The sequence below is a fragment of the Equus asinus genome, chromosome 11 (assembly GCF_041296235.1).
Source record: "Equus asinus isolate D_3611 breed Donkey chromosome 11, EquAss-T2T_v2, whole genome shotgun sequence".
Taxonomy (NCBI): Eukaryota; Metazoa; Chordata; class Mammalia; order Perissodactyla; family Equidae; genus Equus; species Equus asinus.
In genome coordinates, this window is record NC_091800.1 from 73,943,195 (window position 1) to 73,956,036 (window position 12,842).

The following is a 12,842-nucleotide window of genomic DNA, read 5'->3' on the forward strand; positions in this document are numbered from 1 at the left end:
ATCATTAACAGAAAAGTTTTATTTTATTGCTCCTTTTGTCATGTTACAAGAATCACCAAGAAGCCAGCCTCTCATTTTCTTTTTATTTCTTACTGCTCTTTAAGGAAAACAGCCTTAATTTGCATTACATGGGGCAGGGAGAGTTTCTCCGAGTAGAGTGAAGGACCTTGCTGTCCACCTGACACTGATTGGCATTTCCAAAGGCAGTTGGGATTCTGACAGAAACTTCCAGGTGCTTGATGAAAAATACTTTATCGGGGGGGCAAACAGTGGTATGATTTCTGTTCAGGATTTTTGTTGTGTGTTTATGTATTTTTGTTTTTTAAGTGGCTTTAGGGTTTCTTACTAAAAATAAAAAAGGCCTGCCATATTTAAAAATACAAATATCAGCCTGCTTTCTCTTTGATTCTGCTTTCCTTAAATCCTCACCCTTGAAATTCATTAAGTGGGATTCTCTGTTTTGGGTTTCCCTGGCCCAATGGCACTCAACAAGGATGGCAAGGAACCCAGGGGAGCTGAAGCTGGAAACAGTGGATCCCGAAGGGAGTAAGTCAACTTTTCTGACAACCTAAATAAAGTCAAAGCTTTAAGAATGGAAGGCAGCCGAGGTAAGCCTTTTTGCTGATGCTACGATAGGGTAGCTGCTGCTGAGATGGAGAAAATATGTCCTCCGCATCCCACTTTCCGAACTGGAGCATTTACCCAGATAATGAAGGCCATAAAGAGATGAACAGTATTATTCCAACCATAGTTTACCTACATATGGGCCAACTAAGCTTACCTGGGATGAAGGGCAACCTGACCACCACCGATAATTTTCCTTGTATAAGGTCACATATTATGTGTTTGAATCAACCAACCTTATAGATGGGGGACTGCCTGCAGTATTCAAAAAATTCTAGTCTCTTTTCTTTTTATTTTACTTATTTATTTATTTATTTATTTTGGTGAGGAAGATTAGCCCTGAGCTAACATTCACTGCCAATCCTTCTCTTTTTGCTGAGGAAGACTGGGCCTAAGCTAACATCTGTGCCCATCTTCCTCTATTTTATATGTGGGATGCCTGCCACAGAATGGCTTGATAAGTGGTGTACAGGTCCACGCCTGGGATCCGAACCTGAGAACCCCAGGCTGCTGAAGGGGAGTGTGTGAACCTACCCACACGCCACTGGTCTGACCCCAAATTCTAGTCTCTTTTAGATGCTGAGTGACTTGGATACCACCAAGGAGCAGTGTCTTTGCTATTTCATTAAATTTTAGGAGAATCATGAGAAAGATTCAAATGTAAAATTATGGAATAAAACTATAATCGTTATCTTACTTTCAATTAGTTAAAAATAACTGTTAAATGAGAAGATAAAAAGAAACCACCAAAATATAAAGACATTAGAGATGTCAGAAATGGCATTTGGAGTTCTTTGACCTCGCCCAGCACAGAGATGGCCTGAAAGGGACAACAGCAACCAGACGAAGGGTGTGACCAAGTCCCCTTAGACTCCTCCTCCACCCCCCAGCCACACACCTGCCAAGAATCTTTTCACTTTTTGCCTTGCCGATTTCAAAATATTCTGTTCAGGAAATTTAAGAGAGATCATGTTTCCTCTTATGGAGAAAATAAATTTTCATGGACTAAGATTCCAATTTCGTGTTTCCAGAAGGACATTGTTACTAGGGATTTAAAAAAGCATGTTGTGGATTTGCCACGTCGAGTACAAATGATATCAGCTCTGGACACCCTTCCTGGAGTTCGCTGGTCAGAACCACAGCCCAGCCTGGGGCTTCATCCACACCTCTGGCTTCAAGTCTGCTTTGGAAATAACCTTTTTTTCAATCATTTTATTGAAGTCATAATGGCTTATAACATTGTGAAATTTCAGGTGTACATTATTATTTACCAGTTTCTGTATAGACTGCATCGTGCTCACCACCAATATTCTAATTTTTATCCGTCACCATGTATATGTGCCCCTTTACCCCTTTCGCCACCCCCATCCCCCTTCCCCTCTGACAACCATTAATCCGTTCTCTTTATCCATGAGTTTGTTTTAAAAATAAATGTTCTAGCGAGTAAAAACGCAATTTCAGACGGATTGGCTGAAACCAGGCTGTTATCCTCTCACTTGATTATCCACCAACATAAGAACTTCTGCTCCCATACCCTGTACACAGTACGGAATGAAACACAACTGTGCAGAAGAGCTGTAAATAGTTTAGTAGCAATTTTTTAAAAAGAGTAAAAGTCTTTAAGGAAAATTAAGAGTATTGAGTGCACATGCACACAAACACAGATTTCATGATTTTTCATTCAAAATTTAAAAGCAAAGGATGACATCAGTTGAGATCAAATTAGTGGGCTGGAAGATCAGGCAGAACAAATATCTTGCAGCACAGAATAAAAAGAGAGAGATGGCAATCATAAGCAAAAGACGGAAGGAAAAAGGAGCAGATGGAAAAGTAATAACCGAAAAAAATAATGAATGAAAATTTTCTTGACAAATATCTTAGTTTACAAGCTGAAAGAGTTCCCAGTTTGGGCAGTTTGGACAGAAAAGACATTCAAAATATATCCTGGTAAAGTTTCTTTTTTTTGATGAGGAAGATTCAAAATATATCCTGGTAAAGTTTCTTTTTTTTGATGAGGAAGATTCGCCGTGAGCTAACATCTATTGCCAATCTTCCTCCTTTTTGCTTGAGGAAGATTAGCCCTGAGCTAACATCTGTGCCCGTCTTCCTCTATTCTTTTGTATGTGGGACACCACCACAGAGTGGCTGGTGAGTGGAGCAGGTCTGAGCTCCGGATCCGAGTCCGCAAACCTGGGCTGTTGAAGCAGAGCGTGTGGAACTTTAACCACTTGGCTGCGGGACTGGGACCCCTGGTAAAGTTTCGTAACTCCAAGGATATGCAGAAAGTCTTCCGAGCTTCCCCAAAGAAACCAGGAAACCAAAAAAACAAGCAACAACCAAAGAAAAAGAAATCTAATTAACTTCAAAAGAAAAAAAAATGGCGCTGGCATCAGACTTGCCATCTACAATCTTGGCGTCTAGGACATGGAGGAACAACATGTGTAAAGAACATGAAAATGAATCAACGGAAACCCTTGGACGAGAAGACACATCCTGCAAAGGACATCGTCCCCAGAGTAATGCAGAACAAAGTCACTGACTGGCAGCAGAGAACCGAGGAACTGGGGAGAGAGAAAGGGGAGAAGTTCAAGCTTCTCTCAGGAGGGGATGGGGGAAAAGAAGGAGGTGAGAAGAAAGCCCCGGTGCTCCGGCAGTCTGCTCCTTGTGGGGTGGGGAAGATTGGGGAGCAACAGTGAATCTCAGAGGGTGAAGCTGGTATTTTATTTTCACATGATAAGAGAGAAATGTGTATTTGATTATAAGCAATAGAAAAAAGGCAGTAACAATTTAAAGGAATAAAAACTAAACTAGGACTTGTAAAGTGAAATCTTTGCAAGTGAATTAGACGCTTTTACAAACTCTCATCTTTAATCTCTTTTACAAACTCTGTTATTGATCTTTCACTTTCTAACTGTGGAGTCTAAGGAAGAAAATTCCCTATCTGCTTTTCGAATGATAAAGAAATAGGTAAATCAGAACATGAGTAAGATAATGCACCCAGAGATAACCCCTGCCGCATATTAAGCACTCAGTAAGTGGTAGTTATTTTGATTGATTTTGGGGAAACTGCTCTGGTTATTCTCCCTGTGGTAAAAACTGGACTAAGTATGGTCTCTCACAGACGGCAACAAACAGGCCACCCCTGATCCGGGTGGCACCTTAGAGCTCAGAGCCCTTCCTTCTGGACATGAGAAGATGCAGCTTTGGGGAGGCTCGCGACCTATTCGAGCTCACACGGCTGCTATGTGGCACGGCTCAAAAGTGGACTTGGAGAAGTGCAACATTTAAATTCATAAATTTACAAATGTTAGGTTTAGTGATTTTTTTTCAACAAATACAATTATTTCTCATTAGTCTCCTGGACATTAGATTTCAGGACGCCACACGGTTATGTGGTTCTTTTCTCTCACATATATGCTTACGAGAAATTTGGTAATTTGAGACAGTGATTCTTACCTTTTGGTCAATGTACTTGTCTTCAATTGCAGACCGTTTGGAGTGATCACACGATGAGGACGAGGCCGACGGAAGGCTTCGTAAGAGGCAGCAAGTGTCCTGTTGCTGGCGATCGATGAACTGCTTCATAAAACTTTCCCTTTGCAAATGAAGGACACATACATCCAGCATTATTAATGAGATGGAACAATGAAGACATTGTGCAATGATGCGTTTGCTTGAGCTAAGATAAAGCAATGACAAAAGTTCATGGAAAACAAGGCATGCCATACCAAGAATGGTGTTTAGTTTAATTACTAAAAGAATTAATTTAGAGAAAGCTTTCTGAATCTTCAGTCATTCCTGTTTAAAAAAAAGCAATGTCCCTGAAATAACTTTTAAGCAATAATATTCAGTAATTGATGGTATTTTTTAATCCTATTGAGGTAATAAGATACTTTTTTTTCTCCTTTAAAGAATTAATTCACCTCTCTGAACTTCCACTCATCATAAGAATCCTTGAGAGATAATCTTACATCGAAAGACTCAAAATAACTCAAAAGAACCTTACTTCACCTGATCTCTAACACACAGTAAGAATTCAAATAACATCTTTTCAAATAACCCCTAATCTTGAATCTAATTTATGGCTCTTTTATACTTCGTATTTTCAGGTTTGAAATTCTGTTTTTTTGAAAAAATCAGAAATGCAAATATATTTCTATTTGAATTTTAAATATTATGGCAGCACATCCAGTCTCAAACTTTTATAATCCCACCATAGAATTGTCTTTAAAACTAGTTACATAAAAAATGTCATATTTCATTTCATGCTGGCTCCATTTGTAATTATTGAGTTACATCTGAAAGAATTTCCCTTCGTTATCACAAATATCTTTTTTAAAGCATCTTCTAGGCAACTGCTTAACTGGAGGGCACAGTGGTAGAAAATCAAATCAGTGTGAGTGGAAAATGCCATAGTTCTTCTTTTAAAAAGTGGAAGACAAATTATATTCCAGTCAGACATGGCTTTCTAAACAGATGCTGTTACAGTAGTACAGAAGCCTGGGCAGTGGCAGCTTCTCTACTGACTTGAAAATAAAAGGGTGGCAGAGGCAATTTCACCCTTACATGGTTGAGGGTCCGAGGCTGCTGTCTACCTGCCATCTCTGCAACCTCGAGCACCTTTACCAGTTACCAGGGAAGTCAAATCCCTGGGGAGCATCTCAGGGAGAAGCAGTGGGAAGCAGCCTGCTTGCCTCCGCTGATCCAGTCGTCAAATGACTCTGCTCTGAATATATTGCTATATATACAGGGGTCAAGGGTTTCAAAAACAGAGGTAGAGAGAGTAGAACTATAGATAACTTAAAAATAGAAAAAAACCCACACCCACATGAGTTTGAAAGAAGGGCTGAAGCAGATGGAAGACGAATCTTTTACAGTGTATTTGAGATATACAAGCGAAGACATGCTTTCATACCTGATTTTAGGAACTGTAAAATCTGAAGGAAGCTTTGAGATTTTCACCATTTGCGGTCTGTTTGGAAACTTTTCAAAGATTCGAAGGCGCAAAGGGAGCTTTTCTTTGGTGTCTGCATTTGCTTCACTTTGCTTTAACTAAAGAAAAAAACAGAAGAAAAGAGGGGAATCTATAGACTGTTGGATTTTTTCAAAGACACAGTGAGTTGTTACATGAAGGCACAGTAGATGGCAGCAGAGACCCACTGAGGACACTTCCATCACCTGCCGTAGACTGCTCTCGCGCTCAAACCTTGAGCACCAGGAAAACAAAAATCAAAAACTAAGCGAAACAAAAAACTAAACCAGGAAAAAAATTAGAAGAAAAAAATGTATGTTATTTTACTCCTCAATATAAGCTCCTTTCATACCATACATTATTTTCTACTGTTGCTTATTTATCACTAACATATTTAAACAATAAAATTTGTTTTATAAATATATGTGCTAGAATTAGAAATCAAAAGAATAAAAAATAAACACAAATCCTAAGGGGTAATATTTGAAAAGAGGGAAAATGTCAAGAAAATTGGTCATTTGTTCCAGCAGATTAAAAAGAGAAGCTCAAATGGAAACAATACATTTGGTACATAAAGCAAGAGTTTTCTGTTTAGCTGTAAAGATGCTTGGGAATTATTACATTACGTGCCACAAAATGTCTCTGCGAGAAACAACAAGCAAGTGGTTCTATTTATTTATTTATTTCTATTTCTATAATATAGTTTTTATATTTCTACAAATTAGGTTTCAGAAAGCTGAGGCTTAATGAACATCACAAACTGGAACCAAGGCCGAGCTAAGGAGACATCATAAGGATGGATTTGGCTGGCAGGACTCTCACCTGAAAATGAGGTAGTGCACTTCCACACTTTCTCGCCACCCCTTCTCTCCCCTCCCAAGGCTGAACTCTCCTGCAGCCTTCCTTCCTTCTCTTGACCACTCCCTCCTCTCAGACCTCTCCACAGACCAGAGTCAACATCCCCACGTCCAGCCCGTCTCCTGTCCTGGCTCCCCAAACTGAATCTTTGAACACTGACCCCATTCGAAGAGTACATCTAACCCAGGTAGCAGTTTTGGTCGGGGGAGGGAAGCATGTTTCCAAAGGCATCAGCTTCCTATCTCCTGTGGGGACGCTTTTACTTTATAATTCCAATCTGTCTTGGGTTTGTGGAAAGATTCGCAAGAGAGGTTGAGAGAGGTTCCATAATAGGAAGAGAGATGGCAACTCTTTCCTCCCACCCCCATGGGGGCATCCAGACTGGTCAGAGAGAACATGGGCTCTGCATTGGGGGGAGCACCCCAACTTCAGTACAATATGTGGCTCAGTCATCCAATAGCTTTATGAGCTCATAGTGAGATTACATGTCCTGATTTCTAGGTTGGAAAATGTGCCTCCTTTCTTGTTCTGCTACAAAAAGTGTTCTCACCCTTTGGTTTCATATAACAAAAATATTTTACCTTAGCCACCTGCACATCTTGTTGAATTTTGTGGCTTGTCTTCGGTTTTCTGTCTTAGGTGGTAATCTCATTTAGGGAAGGAGCCACCGTTGTTCATTGCCTCCCCCCTCCCTCCCTAAGTGGAACACCGAGCACAGCATGTTCTCAATAATTTGATGGTTATGATGAGGACAGTAATAAAGAATTAGCTCCCAAAGGCACAAAACAAAAAGTGCCAGCATTTCCATGAGATGCAGGCAATTAGAATAATGGTTCCACGTATGAACAAAGAGATTCATGAGGAAGAGATTTATTTTCCAAAAGTTTTTCTGCTGGTTATCGGCATGACCAGTAGAAAAATATTTGTCAGTGGTAAGTCGAGTAGGCAGAAAAAGAAAAAGCAGTTAATATGTTAAATCAGACCAGAGAGACAAGCAATTATATAAGGCCGAAGACAGGCAGGGGAGATAGAACAGAAATAAGGTGTTTAATTCATGCATTTGCTGACTCATTTTTTTATATATTGATGCAGTCATTTACAAAGCAAATCCCATAGGCCAAGTTCTGAGATAAGTTCTAGGCATATAAAAATAACTAAGACACAGTATTTGCCCTCACGGAGCCTGCATTATAATGGAAAGATGGTTACATAAACAGATAATGACAATAAAATACAATAGCTACTCTAGCTGAGATATAAACAAAGTGCTGGGAGCACAGGGTGAGGAGCAAAGAGAGAAATTAGAAAAAAAATGAAGGCGCGACTTCTACTTCCAGAGACTTCTTGGGCAGGAGAATGGCTCCACATGATTATGTTAGTCAACACTGGGGCCCTGGGTGTACCAGGACTGGTATGAATATTTTAGAGAATTAAATGTCTTCAAAGAGACACAAGGGCAACTGGTATATTCATCAGGACATGTCATCAAAACAAAAAACATGGAGCTCTTTTCTGAAAACCTCTCAGCTTGCGCGTTCTTGGATCCCCCTCAGTGCTTCCCTGGGCTCCCGCACTCCCTTCTATGGTCCCCCATCTGGTTTGGCTCCTTCGCATCTGCTCTCCATCCGCAGTCGTAGTAAACTTCTCACCTGGCTTAAACCCTTCAGTGGTGTTCCACAGCTCTCAAAACAAGACTCTCAATCTGTAGGCTCTCCTGCCCGATTTGGCCCCTCCTATCTGTCCAGCCTAATCTGGCCCTGTGCCTACACCATGTTTCAGACATGTCATCTTCTTTCAGTTCCTCAAAAGTGTCTGGACCCTCTGCCTCAGAACTTTTGCAGGGCTGGTCCCTCTGTTAGGAGCTCCTCTCTTCTTCTCTCTCTCTTGTTCTTCACTAACTTCTACCTATTCTTGCAATTTCAGTTCCTCTAGCAATTCCTCACGGAAGCTTTCTCTGATTAACAAGGTCTCCTTCATACAAGCTCACAGCATATTGGGTTAAAACATAGGAAGCTGCTGTTAGTGTAGGTCAAAGCAGTCAAAAATCGGCAATTTCCTATGGTTCAATGTAATACACAATGTCTTAGGTTCCCAGGACTGCTGTAACCAATTACTACAAGACTGGCAGCTTAAAACAACAGAAATTTATTCTCTTAATGTTCTGGGGGCTAGAAGTCCTAAATCCACGTATCAGCAGAGCCATGCTCTCTGGAGGCTCTAGGGAAGAATCCTTCCTTGACTGTTGCCAGCTTCTTGGCAATCCTTGGTGTTCCTTAGCTTGTGGCTGCATCGCTCCAATATCTGCCTCTGTCACCCCATGGCCTTCTTCCCTGTGTGTTTCTGTGTCTCTCTATCTGAATCTCCCTTTCTTTTCTCATACAAAGACACCACCCTAAACCAGTATGATCTTAACTGATTACATTTGCAAAAATCTAATTTCCAAATAACATCCCATTCCAAGGTTCCAGGTGGATACGAATTTAAGCAAACACTATTGAAGCCTCTATATATAGCACTATTTGAAATTATAGCTTGTGACCACTTGAACACTGTATCTCTTTTCCCTGAGACTGTAAACTCCAAGAGGACAGGGATCATGTGAGGGTTTTCATTATTCCATATCCAGGGCCTGCCACGATATTTGACACAAAGTAAGCTAAACAAGTATTTGCTGAATAAATAATTATGCTGATCAGGAGGCAGAACTAAACTGTCCAGCAGATAACTGGGAAATAAGAGAAAGGATTTTAGGTATATTCTGAAGGGTGGAGAGATAAGCAGAAAATATCTATTTCCTGATTGAATAACTTGGTGTGGAACATAGGTGCCCCTAGATTCACGGACTAGAATAAAATTACTCTGCGGCATTTAACCTGAACTTACGTCTGCCACTGAAGAACTGATGAATGCCTAGAAAAAGTTTAGACATAAACTTTTGTAACATTTAGTCAAATATCCTAGAATATAATGTTTAACATATGTAGGTTACCAGTATTAAAAAACAATCACCTTGCCTATATGTTTTTTGGCTGAGGCATATTGGCCCTGAGCTACCATCTGTTGCCAATCTTCCTCTTCTTGCTTGAGGAAGATTTGCCCTGAGCTAATACCTGTGCCAATCTTCCTCTATTTTGTATGTGGGTCACCACCACAGCATGACCACTGATGAGCGGTATAGGTCTGCACCCAGGAACCGAACCCAGGCCACTGAAGCCAAGGGCACCGAACTTAACCACTAGGCCACGGGGCTGGCCCTGCCCATATGTTTTTTAAATGGAACTCATCTCATTCTAATTTGTATTCGAGTTATTTATACTTCCCAAAGCTATTAAGCTCCACAGGGGCAAGATCTCTTTCTTAAAGAATCTACTTTACTTTTATAGCACCTTCTAGAGAGTAGATATATAAGAACTGTTTGTGAATAAATGAATTAGAATTCACTGTAAAACTACAAAGGGCAAGTGAGAAGCTCTTTTTGATGACTCAGGAGGTTCTTCAGGATCCTGAAAACTCTATTCTCGCATATTGGGCATCCTTTCTTCATAGATGTGCAGAAGGGCCAGTTAAAACAGAGACAGATGAGAAGGTGCTCGAAACGGTAGATATACCAGATGTCACTGCTGAGGCCCTAGATAGAATCTTCTACAAGCAGGAAGGGGCCTCTTTCTGAGCAGCAGCTGCCAAGTGCTGTTTTCTGTTATTCACGGGTAAGCAGCATCCACTAAAGATAAACACGCACACATCCAGTGGCTTGGCAAATCCTCTCCTAGGCACACCTACCAGAAATGTGTGCACACAAACAGCACAGACACATCCTCACAAGCCCACAGCAGCACTATTTGTAAGAGTCCCGAACTGTAAACTCTTCACGTGCCCATCAGCAGTTGAATAGAAGAGTACACTGTGGTATATTTAGACATCTGAACCAGTAAATACATCCAAGCACACGATTAAGGGTGAATTTCACAACACAATGTTGAGTGAAGGAAGCCAGACAAAGCAAAAGGGTATGTACTGAACGACTCCATTTACATAAAGTTAAAAAACAGGCCACACAAATCTATGCACTTAGTCTCAGGACAGTGGTCATCCCGGGGTGGGAGTGAAGCATAATGACAAGAAGGGTGTATGGGTGTGGGACTTGGAAGGTAAAGTCAATATTTCTTGATCTGGGTGCTAGCCATGTTTAGTTTGTAAAAATTCAGCAAAATGCCTCTTTCTGTATGTATATTATGAGCCGCATATACGATAGTGGTCCCATAAGATTAGTACCATAGAGCCTAGGTGTGCAGTAAGCTGTACCATTTAGATGTGTGTAAGTTCTCTCTATAACGTTCACACAATGATGAAACGTATCAGAACGTATCCCTGTCATGAGTGACACATAACTGTAGTTCAGTAAAAATTTTAAAAAGGGAAGATGATGCAGTAAAGCAAAATCATTTAATTCTTACATCTCCACTCCATAACCTTGACCGTTTCTCCCTCCCCAATCCATGATCATGACTAAGATACAAAAAGAGAAAAAAAGAAGAAAAAGAAAGATGAGATGAGAGAGTGAGTGTGGAGGGGGTCCGAGGGGGGAGAAGGATGAGGCAACCAGAGTCAAGAACAGTATTTCATGGTACTTTGAAGCCACTAAAAAGTTTCCTTAATATGTGATGAAATGGTATTCTCGCTTTTATCCAAATTCTTTCCCCTTCTTGCACGTAAGCATAGATTTTCCAAGGTTAAATATACTTGGATGCAAATGAGTGAATAATATGGATTACAAGAACTGGATAATAATTTAAGGTCATTATACCATACCACAAAAGAAGACCTTCTAACATATAGCAATTGTGATTGTAAATGTCTGCTTAAAAAATTATTTCAAAGATCATGATTCTTGAATGGAAAGAACATAGTGCAGAGAACCCCAAGATTATATTCTTTATATTGAAAAACCTAATGCAAAGAACAGTACAAAGGAAGGAGTTTATAATGGCTTCAACTGAGCATGAAGTCTGGCTGTAACAGACAGATCAGATGATAGCTTTGTAAAAGACTCATACGGTTAAAAAAAAATTTGCAAAAAAGAAATTAGAATCAAAGAAAAAAATTTCAAACCTTGAGCTTTAAAAAATATAACTCATCTAAGCTCAGTGCTATTCTATGGCTCAGCATCTGTCTTGCTGAGATATCATTACACACTGGGCGGCTGAAAGCCTTTTGCTTTCGTTGTGCTTCTCAAGAGAGTTGGGTGTAATTGCTCTGCATGACACATACCCTGTTCTGCCTCATCGCTTAAATCTTCCATATTTCAGCCTGTGCTTTCTTCTGTTAAAATATTCAAACATTATCCAGTTTCAGTGCCTTTCTGAATGCTGCAACGAATAACTGAATTGAAGGATTATATTAAATAAAAATTTTTGTAATTTTTGGTGTGATTTTCTAAAAGAAAACAATTTAAAAAGCATTCAGACTTTGGAAAGAGCCTCATTTTAAAATCTAGCCCTTGCTAGTTCAAAAAATGTGCATAGATCTGTGGGTTAATATAACTGAAGAGTATTTTTTGACTGCTCAATATATGAAAAACGACCCTATTATGTTCAATCTGGAGAAGGGGGTTCGGTTCCTCTTTGTTACCCTAGTAAATTAAGGCTGGATTCTGCTTGCATCTTTACCTGATGGCTTTTGCCAGTTTTTCTGGATCTATACATGACACGCTCATTCAGAATTGAGAATCTTCCTAAAGAATAAACCACTATTTTTTAAGGAAGTTTCTCTGATATTTTGCATCTGTGATTTTACCACCTGAATTTCTCGGCTTCTGGGTAAACAGATGGGATGTATGGAGTAATGATCAAACATGTTGGTTTTTATTACTATCCTTGTGCTACTATAAAACCTTGGTATACAAATATAAAGAATATCCCTCACCAGCTTGTTGAGTTCAATAAAGAGTTTCTTACAGGAGAGGACCTTCTTTTTTGCCCTGGGCAAAGGTCCTTCAGCCACGTGATTGCATAGAAGACAGCAATACTATACACTAAAAATGTTTCCTTTAAAAAGTGCTTAAGTCACTGATTTTTCCCCCTTCTACAAAAATCTTTACTAAATCCAGTACTTTCAAGGTCAAATTGGGGTTTTATGGCTGTAAATTGAAGGGTTCATTTCTTGGTTTGCGTATGAGCCATAAAAGCTACATTTTAACATGACAACTGGCACCCCAAACTGTTCAAAGTAATTTCATAACATTAGCTGATTGATGGCATGTGGTGTTTCCTCTTCTACATCTCTCAACAGATTCAGAGCTGTTACTCATTCGTCCTCTTGGCATGCCCCTGAAGAGAATGGGGAGAGGCGAGTGTTCTTGGAGGGGCAGGTACACTGGCGAATTAAGTGG

At 40.0% G+C, this 12,842-nt stretch overlaps 1 protein-coding gene across 3 annotated transcripts in view; it reads right to left on the minus strand.

The window, feature by feature from the left end:
* Positions 1 to 12,842, minus strand: part of NALCN (sodium leak channel, non-selective) — a 303,103-nt gene that overhangs the window by 82,101 nt on the left and 208,160 nt on the right. For all 3 annotated transcript variants that reach the window (XM_070520121.1, XM_014839403.3, XM_070520122.1), the window contains 2 exons: positions 5,540 to 5,676; positions 4,081 to 4,219 (listed from right to left, as the gene is read on the minus strand). In XM_070520121.1, the coding sequence (XP_070376222.1) occupies positions 4,081 to 4,219; positions 5,540 to 5,676 (276 nt within the window). The remainder of the gene's footprint in view (positions 1 to 4,080; positions 4,220 to 5,539; positions 5,677 to 12,842) is intronic.